Raw genomic sequence first — 16,493 nt, 5'->3', positions numbered from 1 at the left:
CATGAGCCCGGGGCCGCCCCCGGGGGGCCGTTTGGAGAAAGGCAGGAAGTGACCGGCTCAGACGGCGGGCGGCTGGTCAGGCCGGGCCTGTGGGGCGGCCGCTGGGTCTGGGTCTCAGCCCCTCTGCCCAGCGTGACCGTGGCAGTCCTGGTCGTGGGGGGACGCTGGAGCCCTCGGCTCAGGGAGCCAGGAGCTCACGTGCGTGGATTCAGGGAGAGCTCCGGGGAAGCCGACGGGGTGATGGGGTGACGGGGTGACGGGGTCACCGCGCGGAGCCCCAGCAGCCGTAGTCTGGCCCGGGTCTAGCCCTCTGGGGTCTCACAGACAGGAAACGGAGGCTGGGGAAGGAGTCAGCAGCGGGGCGGGCAGAGGGCGGAGGGCAGAGGGCGGCGGGGCGGGCAGAGGGCAGAGGGCGGCGGGGCGGGCAGAGGGCGGAGGGCAGAGGGCGGCGGGGCGGGCAGAGGGCGGAGGGCAGAGGGCGGCGGGGCGGGCAGAGGGCAGAGGGCAGAGGGCGGAGGGCAGAGGGCGGCGGGGCGGGCAGAGGGCGGAGGGCAGAGGGCGGCGGGGCGGGCAGAGGGCAGAGGGCAGAGGGCGGCGGGGCGGGCGGAGGGCAGAGGGCGGAGGGCAGAGGGCGGCGGGGCGGGCAGAGGGCGGAGGGCAGAGGGCGGCGGGGCGGGCAGAGGGCGGAGGGCAGAGGGCGGCGGGGCGGGCAGAGGGCAGAGGGCGGCGGGGCGGGCAGAGGGCAGAGGGCAGAGGGCGGAGGGCAGAGGGCGGCGGGGCGGGCAGAGGGCGGAGGGCAGAGGGCGGCGGGGCGGGCAGAGGGCAGAGGGCAGAGGGCGGCGGGGCGGGCGGAGGGCAGAGGGCGGAGGGCAGAGGGCGGCGGGGCGGGCAGAGGGCGGAGGGCAGAGGGCGGCGGGGCGGGCAGAGGGCGGAGGGCAGAGGGCGGCGGGGCGGGCAGAGGGCGGAGGGCAGAGGGCGGCCGACGGCGCCCCCCCCAGGTGGGACAATGCGCCCGGCCTCCCGCTGCGCGTTTCCTTCCTGTCTCCGTCCGGCCCCTCTGTCCCGGCCCAGCTGGCCGGAGCCCCTGCTCCCCGCCCCCCTCCTTCCGCAGGCCTGGCCCTTTGTGTGGCGGGCAGGGCCGGGGGCTGCGGGCAGGCCAGGAGGACCGGCCCCAGGCCCCGGCCCCGGGCAGGACGGGCCTGAGCAGGACGCCGGCCGCTCGCCCTGAGCTGCTGCGGCTGCTGCTCCGGCCGAGGAGCCCCGGGTGCCCTGGCCGGCCCCGGGACGTGGCCCCAGCTCTGTGTGTGTGTGTGTGTGTGTGTGTGTGTGTGTGTGTGTGGAGGGGCGGGGGCGGGCAGGCCCCGGCTGGGCTTGTCTGGGACCCGGTGCCTCAGTCGGGGCTGTGACCCGGGGAGGGAGGTCTACAGGCTTCCACCCGACGGGGTGGAGGAGGGGTCAGAGGCCAGGGGGTCAATGAGCAGCGACCCAATGAGCAGGTGGGTGCAAGGCAGTGGGGACGGCAGGGTCCGTGGCTAACAGGAGGGGGCACCCCATGGTGCTTGGCGCCGCAGGGAGGGGGGGGGAAGGCTGATCTCGTGTCTAAGAGAACGAAGTGAGTCTCAGTCCACCAGCGGCCCCGGGCGGCTCCTGGGCATCCTTTGCTTGAAAGCCAGCCTCATCCTGTTCTGTCCCACCAGGACCAGATGACCGGACGGCCCAGGTGGTGGTGGGAGCCAGGAGGGGGGACAGCCAGGAGGGGGGACGGGGGGCAGTCAGGAGGGGGGGACGGGGGGCAGTCAGGAGGGGGGCACGGGGGGCAGTCAGGAGGTGGGGACGGGGGGCAGTCAGGAGGGGGGGACGGGGGGCAGTCAGGAGGGGGGCACGGGGGGCAGTCAGGAGGTGGGGACGGGGGGCAGTCAGGAGGGGGGGACGGGGGGCAGTCAGGAGGGGGGGACGGGGGGGGGCCATTGGCGGGACAGGAATGGAGCAGACGCTGGCTCTCCACCACCTGCTCCGGGATGGTCCGGAGAAGCGGCCTCTGAGCGGGCGGGGACCTGGGCTGGAGCAGGAGGGGGGCCGTCTCAGCCTGCTGTGACCCGGTACCTTTAGTTACAAAGCCTCCCGCAGGGCAAGGTGCCGAGCTCAGGCACAGCCTGCGGTGGGCGCGGAGCTGTCTTTTCAGCACCAAGCAGCCCGCGGCTCCACCGGACCGGGCGCCCTCCGCCACCCCCCCCCCAGCCCTCCTCCCAGCCCGGGCGCCCGGGGAGGGGGAGGAGGAGGGCAGGGGCGCGGGGGCTGCAGGAACCCGAGCAGGAGGGACTTGGGCGCTCACACCCAGGGCAGGGAGGGCTGAGAGGTCAAAGTGGCGGGCGCAGTTGGCAGACGGGCACCTGGCGGCACCTGCGGGCTGCAGCGGGTGCTCTCCCTGGGCACCCCTCCTGATGACACCCGAGGGCTTCCCCCACCCCCTCCCCAGCCTCAGGACCACCACCAGGGGCTGGGGATCAAAAGGAGGCTCTGGCCCCAGCCGCCCCCTGCAGGCCCCACTGGGGATGGAGCCTGCAATCTGGGCGCGCGCCCTGACGGGAACTGAGCCGTGACCCCCGGGTTCCTGGGTCGGGGCTCAGCCACGGAGCCCCGCCGGCCGGGCAGGGCGCTGGGATCGCAGACACAGGGATGGGGGCGGGTCGGGGCAGAGCCGGGTCTGGCCGAGGCGCCTGCACGTCCGTGTGGCTGAGTTTCCGCGGCTGCTCTCCCCTCTGCTCTCCCGGGTGTTGGCTGCAAGCACGGGCTTTGTGAGCACAGCTTTGGGTCTGACCCCACACCTGGAGGCCCTGGGGAGGCCCAGGCTCACACCCAGCCCTGCCGCTCGGAGAGGGGCCCCGCGGTGAGGGCCCCCGCGTGGGCGCCAGCTGCCGGGAGCACCCGGAGTGAGAGGGCGTCCTTCTCGGAGCACCGGCCTGGGCCCCGGGGCGGCTCAGAGCCGGGCGGGGCGGGGTGCCCGCCGCCATCCCTGCCAGCGGGCACGGTGCCCTGGCCACCCTCCCACCCGGAAACAGCCCTGACCCCGACCCCGACCCCATCTCCCAGCCGACCCCACTCCTGCCCGGCAGGCAGCCATGCCAGCCGCTGGCCCGGGACCCGCTCCAGCCCGGGGACAAAGCGCTCACCGGGGTCTCGGCCGGCAGCCCCGCCGGGCAGTGGGCCCCGCCGCCGGGCCTTCGCCATGGTTACGGCCCACCCACGGCTCTGCTCAGAGCGGGCATTGTGCGGGCGCCGAGCGTGGCGAGCGCCCAGGAGCCTGCGGGCACAATGGCCCTGGAGCAGAGCCCTTTCCCACGCTCCGGCCGCTCTGCAGGTGGGGAAACTGAGGCTGGAGGAGGAGTGCCGACGGAGCCGGGCGCCCGGGCGGGTGGAGACAGAGCCGTGGCTCAGAGCCCGGGGGAGCCACGCTCTGCAGGGGGCACCATCGCGGTGAACCGTGGACACCCCATCAGCACTGCAGCCTCACCAGCTCCCTCCGCCTCTCTCCCGCTCAGCGGACACCCTCGCCCCCAAACCTTTGCTCCCCGCCACTCTGCCCCAGTGCCCTCAGCTCCGTCCCGGGCACAAGTCTCCCCTGTGAACTGTCACCCTCCCCCTCCTCCCCCCAGCGCAGGGGCACCTCCCCTGAGCCCTGCCCAAGCCCAGGCCAGCTTCCCTTTGGAGATGTGCCCCCCCGCACGCCGGTCTTGGGTGCAGTGATCCGGGCTCTGCCTCCCCCCGAGGCTGCGGGCTGGAGGGCTGCTCAGGAACGGGCACCAGGGCAGCCCTCGCTCACACCAGAGCGGTGGCAGCAGCGGGCGCGGGAAGGAACAGTGGACGCGGGGTGCCAGGAGCGGGGGGTGGGGGTGGGGGGGGTGGGGGGAGGCCGGCCCAGACCCAGGGCTCCTCCTGGCGGACTGAGCCGCTCCCGTCTCCCGGAGGCCTGGCTGCTCACAGCCTCAGTGAACAGACAGAGGCTGCCCCCTGGTGGAGGTGCTGGGCCGGGCGAGAGCAGCCGTCCGGGCCTCAGCACTGGGGCCGCTGGGGTTCAGAGCGGTGGCCTCTCCCCATAGGGAGCCACTCTTCATGCCCCGCAGCCCCAGCAGCAGGGGGCCAGGGACCCGCTGGTTAGTGGAGAGGGCCTCGGGCCCTCCAGCCCTCACCCCACAGGCTCGGACCCCAGCCCGCCCACGTCCGGCTGCCCACAGCCCACCACCTGGGGCCACTCTGACCCCTCCCGCCCAGCCTGGCCGGGAGCCCCTGGTCCCTGGGGAGACGGGACCGAGGCCCAGCCCTGGACCCTGCGCCGGGTGGGGGCCATGCTGACCGGCTCCCGGAGCCTGGAGGACTTGGGGTCCGTTTCTGGGCCCCTAGGAACTCGAGGCTTCTGTGTGTCATCGGCACCTGGGCCACCAGCCAGGTGGCCTGCACGGGGTCCCACCGCGGGCCGAGGCCAGACAGCGCGCAGGGAGATGGGGAGCCTGGTGCTGGCTCTGCTGGCTGTGGGCACAGGCCCCCTCTTCCTAGGGGTGAAGGGTCTGGGGGCCCCTGGGCACCCACCACCCTCTGGCTGAGGCGCCCGAGTGCCTCTGTATGAGGCGGTGCCCTTGGCTCCGGCTGGAGCAGCTCCAGGGGCCGGCTGGGCAGGTGCCCCGGGGCCAGCAGCCTGGCGAGAGGAGCCGGCAGCCCGGGGAGCCACGCTCTGCAGGGGGCATCAGGAACGAGGGCCCGTCCCAGCGGCCCAGTCCTCCCCTCCCCCCCTCGCTGTGAGCTCTGCCACAGAAGGGCCCACAGCCACAGACATGCACATCTCAGGGAGGCGTGCCTGGCACTGCTGCAGGGCAGCTCCCCTCTCGGGCCAGGCCAGGCCGCTCCGGCCTCCTCGGGGTGTTTTCCGAAGCGCTGGGTTTTTCCTCTCCTCCCGCTGCCAACACTGAGTCCCCCTCCTGCCCCGCCTTCCGCCTTCCCGGCCTGAGGGCCAGGCCTGCACCTTCCTTCCCGCCCCAGCCAGCGAGCGCTGGCTTTTTCCAAAGACGGCCTCACACCAAGGTGCCCGCCGGAGGGACAGCCTGTGCGGGTGGATCTGAGAAGGCCCACGTCAAACGCTGCAGAAGGTTCTGGTTGCAGCACGAGGGCTGAGCACCCAGGCTCCTGAGAAACGTGAGGCTTGAGCAGCACCTCAGCTGCTCCGGCCTCAGTGTCCCCATCTGGAAAATGGGCCCCTGAACCCCAGCCTGCAGGTCCGGGCCCGGCCCTGACCCCACAGGAGCCTGCTGCACTGCTCCCACACTGGCCGGCCTTCTCTGGGGGGAACCAGGCCAGGACAGCATGAGGGGCTGAGGCCCCTCCCAGGGATGAGGGCCCATCAGCAGAACGATGGGGGGGGGGCAGCTGCAGGAGAAATGACCCCCGGAGCGATTTCCCGACACGAACCCATCGCCTGAGCAGACGTGAGGCGGGTGCTGAGCCCCCGACCTCCTCCTGAGGGGAGGCGGAGAGACAGGCCCCCGGGGGAGAAGGGAGGGGAGAGAAGGCACTCCCCTGGGGCCACCCCTAGCAGGGCCCCTCCGGCCAGCCCCTCCCACAGCTCTGCCCGGGAAACCTTTCAGAAGCGCAGAAGGCGCCAGGGCCGCCGCCTTGAAACCCCACGCTGACGCCCACTTGGCGAGTCTGTGGCCCGGTTTTGAAACCAGAATATTCTGGAAATCTACCGGCAGCACAGTATGGCCACAACAGGAGACCAGCGCATGGCACAGCTCCGTCCGGCGTCCACTCGTCTGTGGCCTCTGCTCTGAAATGAGGGGCCTGCCAGCTGGGCTCTGTGGACAGAGCGTTGGCCCAGGGCTGAAGGGTTGGGGGTTCGATTCCGGCCCAGAGCATGCACCTGGGTTGCAGGCTGGGTCCCCAGGACTGTGTGCGGGAGGCACCCATCACTGTGCCTCTCACTTCACTGCTTCTCTCCCCTCCCTTCTCCTCTAAAAACCAAAGGGAAAATGCCCTCGGTGAGGATTCACCAAAACAAATAAAATGAGATAAAGGGCTTCATCTCAGCCTGGCTTTCTGGCACCTTCCCGGGGAAGCCGGCGGTCCCTGGGCCACAGCCATGTGGGACCCTCAGCGGGGCGGGGTGGGGGAGCGGCGGGACCCTCAGCGGGGCAGGGGGGGGAGCGGCGGGACCCTCAGCGGGGCGGGGGGGGGGAGCGGCGGGACCCTCAGCGGGGCGGGACCCTCAGCGGGGCGGGACCCTCAGCGGGGCGGGACCCTCAGCGGGGCAGGGGGGGGGAAGGGGGGAGCGGCAGGACCAGCCTGAGGTGGTGCCCTCGCCTGCCCACCAGGTCCTGTGAGGGTGCAGCCGAGGGCTCTGGGCTCTGCACGGGCCTCCTGTCCAGACAGCCAGGCTCCGGGCGTGGGGACGGCAGGTGCCCGGGGGGGCCGGTCTCCCCCGGGGGTGCCCTGACCCCAACGGAGCGAGGCCTCCTTTGTGCTGAGGACCAGGACCCATCCCACCACCGGTGACATCTCTGAGCATGAACATGGCCGTGACGCAGCTCAGAGCCCTACTGTGTGCCCTTCCCGCTGCCCTACTGTGTGCTCTCCTCGCTGCACCCGAATGACCACACGAGCAGGCGGCACAAGCAGATGTAGCATTTACTCCGTTCTTCCCTCCTCCTATTTCCTATTAAATATCAGAAATATATTAATCTTAAAAAACACTATTCACACAGTCTGGCTGAGCACAGCCCGCGGAGGGAACAGAAGTCTGAGTGCAGAATCGCAGGTCATTTTAAAACTGGAGCGTGGGCCCCAGTGCCAGCTGCCCGCGACGGACACCATGGGCTTCTCTGCCCTCGAGGCTGGGGGGACACGAGGCCACAGAAGGCGCAGTGCAGCCCAGCTCACCCCCGGATGACAGCGAGGCTCAGGAGCCATCCCTGCGTCTGGCCGTCCCGCGTCTGGCCGTCCCCATGTCTGACTGTCCTCACATCTGACTGTCCCAGGTCTGGCCGTCCCGGGTCTGGCCATCGCGGGGCTGGCCATCCTGGGTCCGACCGTCCCCACGTCTGACTGTCCCGACATCTGGCCATCCCGTGTCTGACCGTCCCGGATCTGGCCATCCTGGGTCTGGCCGTCCCCAAGTCTGGCCATCCTGGGTTTGGCCGTCCCCGTGTCTGTCCCCACGTGTGACCGTCCCGGATCTGGCCATCCTGGGTCTGGCCGTCCCCGTGTCTGTCCCCACGTGTGGCCATCCTGGGTCTGACCATCCCGGGTCTGGCCGTCCCCGTGTCTGAGGGTCCCGGGTCTGTCCGCGGCGGCGGCCGGCAGGGCTCAGTCCCTCAGCAGGCTCTCGGGCTTGGGGTAGCCGAAGAGCACGAAGTCGGCCTCGTAGAGCTTGTACAGCTGCTGCCGCCAGGCCAGCGGGATCTGGGCGAACCAGCCCTCCTCCCAGCTGCTGGCGGTGCGGTTGCGGTAGCTGGGCGGGAAGTGCAGCCGCCGGTCCACGCCGAGCAGCCGCAGCAGCTGCGCGGCGTCGCGGTCCAGCGTCTCCAGCTTGCCCACGAAGTCGTACTCGATCTGGCAGGGGTGGCAGAGCCGGTGCACCTGCCGCCAGTGCTCGTTGAAGGGCGCGCGCCGCTCGGTGCGCGGGTCCAGCAGGTACTGGATGAAGTTGGCGAAGGACACGCGCAGCCCGGCGCCGAAGGCCTCGCGCACGGAGGCGGGCGGGCTGGTGCGGTTGGCGTAGGCGCGCAGCATGGGCACGGCGAACCTGCGGTAGAACTCCTCGTTCTCCAGCTCGAACTTGCTGCGGAAGGCGGAGATGAGGCGCACGAAGGGGTCGCGCACGAACAGGAACTTGGTGTACTTCTTGAGCTTGACCTTCATGAGGTGGCGCGAGAGCTTGCCGTAGCGGCGCCAGAACTTGCTGAAGGTCAGGTGCGTGCTGGAGTTGTGCACGAGCTCGCGGGGGATGGCGAGCGGGTCGCGGAAGGGCGCGCCGCGGCCCAGCCGGCTGCCGCTGAGCACGATCATGACGCGCTTCCAGTTGGTGCAGGCGGCCTTGGGCACGTAGCAGTAGATGACGCCGTGGTGGTCGTCCACGATGAGGTGGTTCAGCTCGTAGCTGGGGATGTCGTCGAAGGAGCGCTCCTTGGCCGGGAAGGCGAGGCTGGCGTTGGCGCAGAAGTCCCGCAGCAGGCTACGGCGCGCGGCCTGCTCGTCCGGCTCGGGGCCGGGCTCGGGGCCCGGCGCGCGGCTGGACCAGTCGTAGCCCCGCACGCTCTCCTCGGGGCCGCCCTCGGGGCCCGGCGGGGGTCTGCCCGAGGCCGGCGGGGGCTCCGTCCTCCTCTGGGGGGCGCCCAGCAGCTTCTCCAGGAACTCGTCCACCTCGGCCGGGAGGGCCCGCCCGGCGCTGGGAGGGGGCCCGGGCGGGTGCGGCGGGGACAGGGCCGTGTGCAGGTAGAAGTGGGCGGTGCCCACGCTGTCCCAGTACACGATGATCAGCAGGATCATGAGCACGGAGCCCAGCGCCAGCCACAGGCGGAACGGCCGCGCCTTGGCCATCCTGCCGACGGCCCACGCCTCACTCCAGCTTCATGGGCGCCGACCTCAGGAGCTGCAAGGCAACGCAGAGCCGTTAGCGCCTCGGCCCGCATCCTGGGCTCGGTCAGTCCTGCCCATCCGTCCTCCAGGTCCTCCTCCAGGGGCGTCTGGCTCCCTCCCTCCCCCCCCAGCGTGGGCTCCCTCCGGAGCTGTGGCTCCTCCGGGTCACGTGACCAGAGGAGCGAGCGTGACTGGCGGGTGACCCTGAGAGGAAGGCGTCCGAGCGGCCATGGGCAGGACGCGCCGCCGGCGAGGAGCGGACCGAGGACCCGAGCGGGACCAGGAGGCAGCAGGCCTGCCCGACCTCCTCCTCTGGACGGGGCGCGAGCTTCCTGAGATGAAGGGGAAACCGTGTGAAAGGAAAAAAAGAGGGAAAGGAACCTAAAACGTCAGTGACTATTGAGTTGGGTTTTCAAGGTCAAAGCTCACAAGCAGGGAGAAGCGGGGTCAGCCAGGGTCTCCGCGAGGACACAGCCCAGGCGGCGCCCGAAGGCCAAGACCGACCGCACACCTTCACTCGTGGTTCAGCCACGAAGGTGCAAACGCAGCCGCCCGTCCCAGCCCGACCACTGCAGCCTAAGCTCAGCCACAGGGAGGCGCCAGCGATCTCACTAACTCGGCCAGCGGCCACCTCTCCGGTGTGAGGCCCTGAGCCGGCGGGTCTGCCCAGTGGCCTGGTCGTCTCTCCCGGCCTGGGTGCCGGTGCTTCGTCCCCGGGACCACGGGGCCTCTGCTCGGAGCTGCCGCGGGGAGGCCAGTCGCAGCCCCACGGCCCAGGGCACGGCTCCACCAACTGCCCTCACGCCCATCCCAGCCTCCAGCACAGGTGGCCGTGCCCACTCCCGGCCAGAGGCCCTCCCACCAGCAGCTCCGGGCTCTCAGTGCGGCGGCCAGGCCTGTGCTCCTTTGCGGGAACCCCCCCACCCACGTGCTAAAACGGAGACCACCAGGCCACAGGGGGACCCACACAGCCAGCCACCGGCCCAGCTGCCCGAGGGCCGGCGAGAGGAGCGGGGCCGGGGCCCGGTCCACCTGATGCAGCTGCCGGTCTCACCAGACGCTCGGGTCTGGTGACCTTTGTTTCTGAGAGAACCTGCCTCTTGCCCAGCGCCCCAACTTCTGAGCCTGAGCCAGGGACACGCGCTGTGTAAAGAGCGCGAGAATGTTCCGGGTTCCACTGCTTCCTGCCGCTGGTGGGAGGCGGGTGCGAGGCAGCGACTTGGAAAGTTTCCGTTTGTGGCCTTGGCCGCCCACCGGCCCTGCTGCCCGCGGAGCCGGTGCCCGCCCTCCACGCCCCGACCAGGCCACGCGAGAACGTAAGGGGTCACGTGTGAGAGGGGAAGGTGCCGGCGCCCAGGAGACCACAGATTCCCCCCCCCCCGACCCCGTGGCCCCAGGACAGCGGCTGACCGCTCCCTCCCGCTGCCGCTGCCCTGGCCCCACCCCACTGCCCCCGCAGAAGGGACCTCAGAGCCGTCCCCACTCCCAAACTGGATCCCCGTTCTCGGGAGCGGGGACCACGTCTACGAAATCGCCCACTCCTCCAGCACTCGAGCAGCCGATGCGTGGCACCTGACGCCGGAACCCAAAGAACTCTTCTCAGACTCAAGTCTATTCTGAGATTGATTTCAGGGTAAAACAATGATGATAAATGTCACCGTGACAGAGGCTCGCCTTAGGATGTACGACTCCAGCCTCCCGGCCCCTCCCTGCCTGCCTCCACCCCAGCCCTGGCCACGCTCCAGCTGACCACGCAGGCCACGGCCTCCCTGCCTCTGCACACGCCCCGTGGATCACTGGAGCCACCGGCTCCCCGTGTCCTGCCCGCGTACAGTGACCTGTGATGGTCTCTCCCCTGGCCCCCCACAGCCACAGGGCCTTTCTGTGCATCCACAACCCTGACCAGGGAGGCCCGCCCAGGGCAGGCTCAGTTCCCTGTGGACCCCTCCCTCCCTCCGGACCTCTGCTCACAGCTCACCCCCTCAGGGAGGCCGCCCAGGTCATGCCCCACTTGCTCCCCTCTTCTCCAGGTCGCCTCCAGCACCAGTCACCGGTCAACCCGCCCCCGGCTCTGCCCGAGAAGAGAAGCCGTGGAAGGAGGCCCTTAGCTGACCAGTCAGCACAGCTGCCCCCTCGAGGCTTAGAATCATGCCTGGCACCCAGGAGGTGCTCAAAAAGGAGCTCTTATGCTGCCCTGGCCAGTGCGGCTCAGTGGTTGGAGCATCACCTGCACACGGAAGGGTCTCAGGTCTCGGGTTCGATTCCTGGTCAAGGGCATGAACTTGGGTTGCAGGTTCCATCCCTGTCCATCGGGGCAAGTGTGGGAGGCGACCAATCAATATGTCCCTCTCTCCCCCTCGCCCCCCCTCCCTCTTCTCCCCACTTTTCCCCTCCCTCCCTCTCTTCCACTTTCTCTGAAAATCAACGGAACAAACATCCGCGGGTGAGGATTGACACAACAGACCCAGAGAAACACGACCGACCTGATTTCGCAATCTCTGAAGCGGGTGGCGGGTGAAGAAGGACTGAGGTGGGTAACCAGCGGGTAACCCCTCACCGCGAAAAGAAAACGCGCTGGAGGAAGGGCCAGGGCTGACGTGACCGGCCCGGACAGCGGACAGCGCTGAGCGAGGGGCCGGGCCTGACCCCACGCGGGCGGCTCCTCTCCCAGGGCGTTCCCCACGCTCCGTCTGCCTCGTCAGCGGGAGCCATCTGTTTCGGATTCAGTTCTTCTGGGGGAATCACCAGCCCTGCCCTACCTCCCAGGGCCCCTCGCTCCCAGGGCCCCTCGCTCCGGGGCCGCCTCCACCCTCCACCCTTCTCCCCATTCTTTTCTGCGGAATCTTTGGGTTTCTCCTGAGGAGCAGCCCAGGGCGATAGCAACTACTGGGTTTGGGGTGGCCGCCCCGCTGCCCACTGGGCGGGTGGCAGGCTGTTTCCCTGCGGGCCCCACAGCCGGCCCGGCCACCTGCTCCCAGAGGCACGTACGTGGTCCCTGCCGCTGGCTCCCCTCAGGGTTGGGAGGGTCCCGGTGGAGGGCTGTCCTGGGGCGGCGCACCCCGGCATGCCCCCGCTCCCCACAGCGGCTGGTCTTCCCGAGGCCGGTAGGATGGCCTCCCCTGCCGTGTGGACATGTCCTCATGGCGGCCCGCCCTCGGCAGCTGGGCCACCTCTCCCGCTCCGCCTGCCCGGGCCTGTCCACTTCACCGGCTCCGGTCCCACCTTCCGCCACCTTCCGTGGCCCAGCCTCTCAGCTCAGCGGGGAGCCCCTCTCCGCCTGTTCTTTAATGTCTTCATTGATTTTTGGAAAGAGGGAGAGACTGAGACAGCAATGAGAGAGCATCCATCAGCTGCCCCTGCACAGCCCATGGGGCCCAAGCCCCAACCCAGCTCGGGCCCCGACCCGGAATGGCGACCTCCTGGCTGCCAGCGGCCCCACCGAGCTCATCCCTGTCCGAGGGCTCTCTCTCTGGCCTCTGCTCCCTCCTCAGCGCCCTGTCCCTGTGCCGGGTGTTCCTCTTCCTGTCTCCACGTGTGCGTTAGTGCCGGCTGCTGCTCACCCCCCCAATGCGGGGAGGCCCCTCTTCCACACCCAGGCTCTCTGCTCCTGGGTACGGGTGGGCGGGGACTACAGAACTTGGAAGCTCTGAACCCCGGGAGGGGAGGGGAGGGGGTCAGTAATCACATCCTCATCAGTCAGCGCTCCAGCTGGGCCTCCTGAGGGACCCAGCACCCAGCACCCAGCACCCTCCCCGCTCCCCCTCCACGGGGTGCCTCCTGCCGGTTACACAGCAGCTGCAGAACCCGGCCCGGCTGAGGAAGCACTGCCTGTCTGGTCCGTTACTGGGGCCCTCTGTGCGCCCATCACCGGAGCGGCCAGCCGGCCACTCGGTGTGACCCCTGGCTCCTCCCGAGAGACGATGTCCCGGAAAGGCACCGGCTCCATCGGTCCCAGGACTCCGACCACCAGCGCTCTGCCCGGCAGAGGGTGGGCCGAGTGGCAGGAGCGCGGCCACGGGACCAGCCGTGCCACCGGGGTCCCCGGGAAACGGCTCAGGAAAGTGCGAGTCCCTCCCGCCCGGGACCCTGGCCCCTGGCCCCTGGCCCGCTCAGGAGGCCCAGCCCAGACCTTCCCAGAGGGGCGGCCCGCAGCTCGGGAAGGTTCTGGCGGCCCCAACCCGGGGTGTCATCCGCCAGCGCTCCTGCCGGTTTCCGCCCCCGCCCTGCACCCCGCTCTCGGTTCCGCTTTCCCCCCGCCCCCCCCCCCCCCCGCTTCCTCCCCGGGGCCACCCGCTCCGCTCTCGCTCCGTCCCCTCCACCTCCCGCCCCGCCACATCCCGCCCGAAACCCGCACTCCAGGCCCTGGCTCCCGGCCCGGCCTCCACCCGCCCACCGAGGGCCCAGGCCCGGCCCGGCCCGCCCTCCGCCTCCCTCCTCCAGGCCCCGCTCCACGGCAGCCCGGCCCCGCCCGCGGCGGGCAGCGATCCTGTTTGTGCCGTGAAGAGCGGGGCGCAGAGGGCCGGGGAGCGGGAGCCGGAGCCCGGAGCCCAGAGCCGGGAGCCGGGAGCCGGGTGCCGGTTTGCAGGGCGCGGACCCTCCGGCAGCTCCGGGCGGCGCTGCAGCCACAGCCCTTCCCGCGGGGGACGAGCCCGGTGTCCCGGCCCCACGGAGGCGGCCCGCGGCCCCGGGGCTCCGAGCGCGCACAGGAAGCGAATGACGGGGCCGCACACACAGCGAGCGGGCGGCGTCCGGGCGGCGGTCCTGCGGGGGCCGCGCTCCCCGCCGGTCCCCCCATCCCCGCCGCCGCCGGCCCGTCAGCCGCGGACCGGACCAGAGAGGCTGCGGGCCGGGCCAAGGTCACACAGCGCCCGCGCCCCGCGCCCCGCGCCCCGCGCCCCGCGCCCCGCGCCCCGCGCCCCGCGCCCCGCGCCCCGCGCCCCGCGCCCCGCGCCCCGCGCCCCGCGCCCCGCGCCCACACTCACCTGGCGCCGCCGCCGCCGCCGCCTCCGGCCCGCGGACCCTCCCGCCGCCGCCCCTGCCCCTGCCGGCCCCGCCCCCGGCGCGCAGCCCCGCCTCCCGCTCTTCTTCTCGCGAGAAGTCGCGACCCGCTGAGGGGCCACGGGGGCCGAGGGGCGCCGGCCCGGAACGCGCCTGCGCCCTGCGCGCCGCCGCCGCCCTGCCGCCGCTGCCATGTGGCGCCGTATTTACGGCCGGGTGGCCCCGCCCCCTTCCGCAGCAGCCAATCCTGTGCTCCGGGGCGCGGCGTTGGCTCCGCCTCCAGCGGGTCTTCTCTCCCGCCTGCCCCCCCTCTCCCCGTCGGCGCGAGAAAGGACGTGGGGTCCGCGGTCCCGCGGGGCGCTGCAGCCACGCGGTCCCGGCCCGCTAACCGCGTGCAGGCGGCGCCTCTGCCCGCCGAGGACCCGGTGCTCCCAGCCCGAGCCCTGCACCCGCCATGCAACCTCGGCGATTGCCTGCACCTCTCTGAGCGCCCCAAGTCCATCCCCTCCCAGGGACTGGGAGACCAGCGAGGGGCCGCGCTGAGCAAGATGCACTGCAACCGCTGTTCTTAGTGTGGACGGCGTTCTTTTAATTGTGGTGAATGCACACACATAAAAGTTACCATCTAAACCGGTTTTTAACGTGGGGGTCAGTGGCATTAAGTCCAGAAAGTTTCCAATCAGCGATGGTTTCCGTGTTCCTTCCAGTGGACAGCGCGGGCTGTCTTCTGATGGAAGGAAGGCCGTGGTGTGTGTGTGTTTAAATATATATATTTTTATTGATTTCAAAGAGGAAGGGAGAAGGAAAGAGGAACATCATTGGTCGGCCGCCTCCCGCTCTGGGGATGGAGCCCGCACCCGGGGGCGTGTGCCCTGACTGGAATGGAACTGTGACCTGCTGGTTTATGGGTGGGCCTCAGCCACAGAGCCACATCAGGCCAGGCCTGAATCGTTTTTTAAAATTGTGTTTTATCATGTAGATTTCACTTCAGTTTTTAAAGCACACAATTCTTACATTAGCAGCATCCCTACATGTTAACGTATGTCCCTGACACAGCTACTCCTCACCTCCAGACAAGGTAGCAAAGCTCTGAGGAGTGAGCCAACCAGCCACAGGCACCCCGCCAGGGGGTGACAGCGTCTGGGCCCAAAGCCAGATCGGCTCCGGAGCCAGAGGTCACGCACTGCAGAGAGCCTGGACCAAGGAGGGCCTGTCTGAGGGCCTGTGAGCAGGCACCGCCCTGGGCATGCCCCCATCATGACTCCCCCCACCCCTCTTCATGGCCCAGAGCTCCTTCAAGCTGGGGGACCCCGAGGGCTGCCTTTCCCCAGCCCTCCACACACCCCCCCCCCCCCAGGACCCCCGGGTCCCTGTGCAAAGGCTGCAGCCGCCCCGCCTCTGTGCTTAGTCTGAGCTATTGTGACGTCCCAGCGGAGGCAGCTAGCTCTGGTTTCATAACTCGAGTTGCAAGAGAAAAGACAGAGTTACGAGGCCTGGGCCCGGGGTGTCAGCGCCGCGGAAGAGGCAATGGGAGCTGCTGCTGCTGGGGTGCTTGGGTCACTGTCCCCCAGGAAAAGGACCCACGGAGCAGAGGTCTGAGAGTTGCAGGTTCGCTCGCCTCCTTCGCACGCAGGTGGTGGGAGAACCCAAGCGAACAGACAGGAACTCCGAGCCGGGCCCCCGGCCCGCCAGGTCCACGGCTGTTGCAGAGGTTGCTTGCAGGAGGTGTGGTCCTGGGCGAGGCAGGAAGCTGGCCGATGGGTCAACCACATGCGACCGTGGCAGCTGCTTCTGTTCCCGTATCTTTCTCCCCCCAAAGAGGAAGGGAGAGGGAGGGAGGGACAGAAACATCCCTGATGAGAGAATCATGGACCGGCTGCCTCCTGCACACCCCACACTAGGGATGGAGCCCACAACCTGGGTCTGTGCCCTGACCGGGACTCCAATGGCCACCCCCTGGTTCCTAGGTCGATGCTCAACCACTGAGCCACGCCGGCTGGCTCCTTTCCCGTTTGATGCTTCAGACTGGCAGCCACCAACCTTTCTGGCCTCACGGACTGGCTGCTGCTTCAAACGACCCCCACCCCTGGGCGGCCCCACAGGCCGAGGATGGCAGGAGGTGGGGGTCCTGGCCTCTTCTGCTGGGGGGCCTGCTGGAGGCCGGCCCCATGCAGGGTGGACCTCCCTCCTTCGTCCTGGTGGAGCAGCGCCCCAGCGCCCCCAGCAGGGGTGGCCTAACGGCGGCCGAGCCTGCAGAGCTGAGGAAGGTGAGAAACGGCCGCTCCATCCTGGAACCAGGCACTGTGTCCGAGGCTCAACTTCCTTTTCCGTTTGGGCAAATGCTCGGACTCTCAGGACACACGTAAAGCTCTCGGCAAAGAGGCCTGGCACCCGGCACCAGCGGGCACCTCCGTGGAGCAGGTGGTCCAGGCCCCGGGTCCTGGGGAAGCCCCCCGCCCAGTGTGGTCCGGCCCGAAGCAGACCCTGCGGGGGGTGGGGAGTGGGTGTGGAGTTGGTGGAGGAGCATGTGAGGGAGGGAGACAGGTAGGAGGGGACAGCCGGAGGGGGTGCTTCCTCATCAGATCACCCTGGGGGGGCTGCTGGGCCGCAGTCCTCGGAATGGACCCCCAGAGGGGGAGGCTGGCTCATCCGGGGCAGGGGCTGGGGAGGGAGGCCGCCGGGGCTGTGACATCCCAGCTCTTTCCGGCTGCTCTGCGCAGACGGCTTCCTGCCCGGCTCACCTGGACCAGGTGCGCAGAGGGGGCGGGGGGGCACCCGGCGGCCCTCCCAGCCTGCTCCCGGGTCCAGGACCCGGTGCCTCGCCCACGCCACCCGGTTTCCACCGCAGCTCTAGCAGACGCTCACAGAACGAC

At 70.1% G+C, this 16,493-nt stretch overlaps 1 protein-coding gene across 2 annotated transcripts; it reads right to left on the bottom strand.

The window, feature by feature from the left end:
• Positions 1–6,656: 6,656 nt before the first annotated feature.
• Positions 6,657–13,688, bottom strand: CHST12 (carbohydrate sulfotransferase 12). 2 transcript variants are annotated; one of them, XM_084886261.1, is made up of 3 exons: positions 13,599–13,688; positions 7,284–8,627; positions 6,657–7,013 (listed from the first exon to the last, which is right to left on the bottom strand). In XM_084886261.1, exon 2 carries the CDS (start codon positions 8,581–8,583, stop codon positions 7,351–7,353), a length of 1,233 nt encoding a protein of 410 aa, XP_084742387.1. In that variant the 5' UTR covers positions 8,584–8,627; positions 13,599–13,688; the 3' UTR covers positions 6,657–7,013; positions 7,284–7,350. The 2 variants fall into 2 exon arrangements, with proteins under 2 accessions (XP_084742387.1, XP_084742388.1); XM_084886262.1 differs by lacking the exon at positions 13,599–13,688 and adding an exon at positions 11,097–11,115.
• Between the last annotated feature and the right edge of the window lie 2,805 nt (positions 13,689–16,493).

This window comes from Pipistrellus hanaki (genome assembly GCF_964339955.1).
Source record: "Pipistrellus hanaki genome assembly, chromosome: 5".
NCBI lineage: Eukaryota > Metazoa > Chordata > Mammalia > Chiroptera > Vespertilionidae > Pipistrellus > Pipistrellus hanaki.
The sequence above is the reverse complement of the archived record's forward strand: the minus strand, read 5'-3'. Positions and strand labels throughout refer to the sequence as shown.

Excerpts from the sequence above, each read along its gene's own strand:
- CHST12 (XM_084886261.1), bottom strand. The coding sequence starts at position 8,583 with ATGGCCAAGGCGCGGCCGTTCCGCCTGTGGCTGGCGCTGGGCTCCGTG.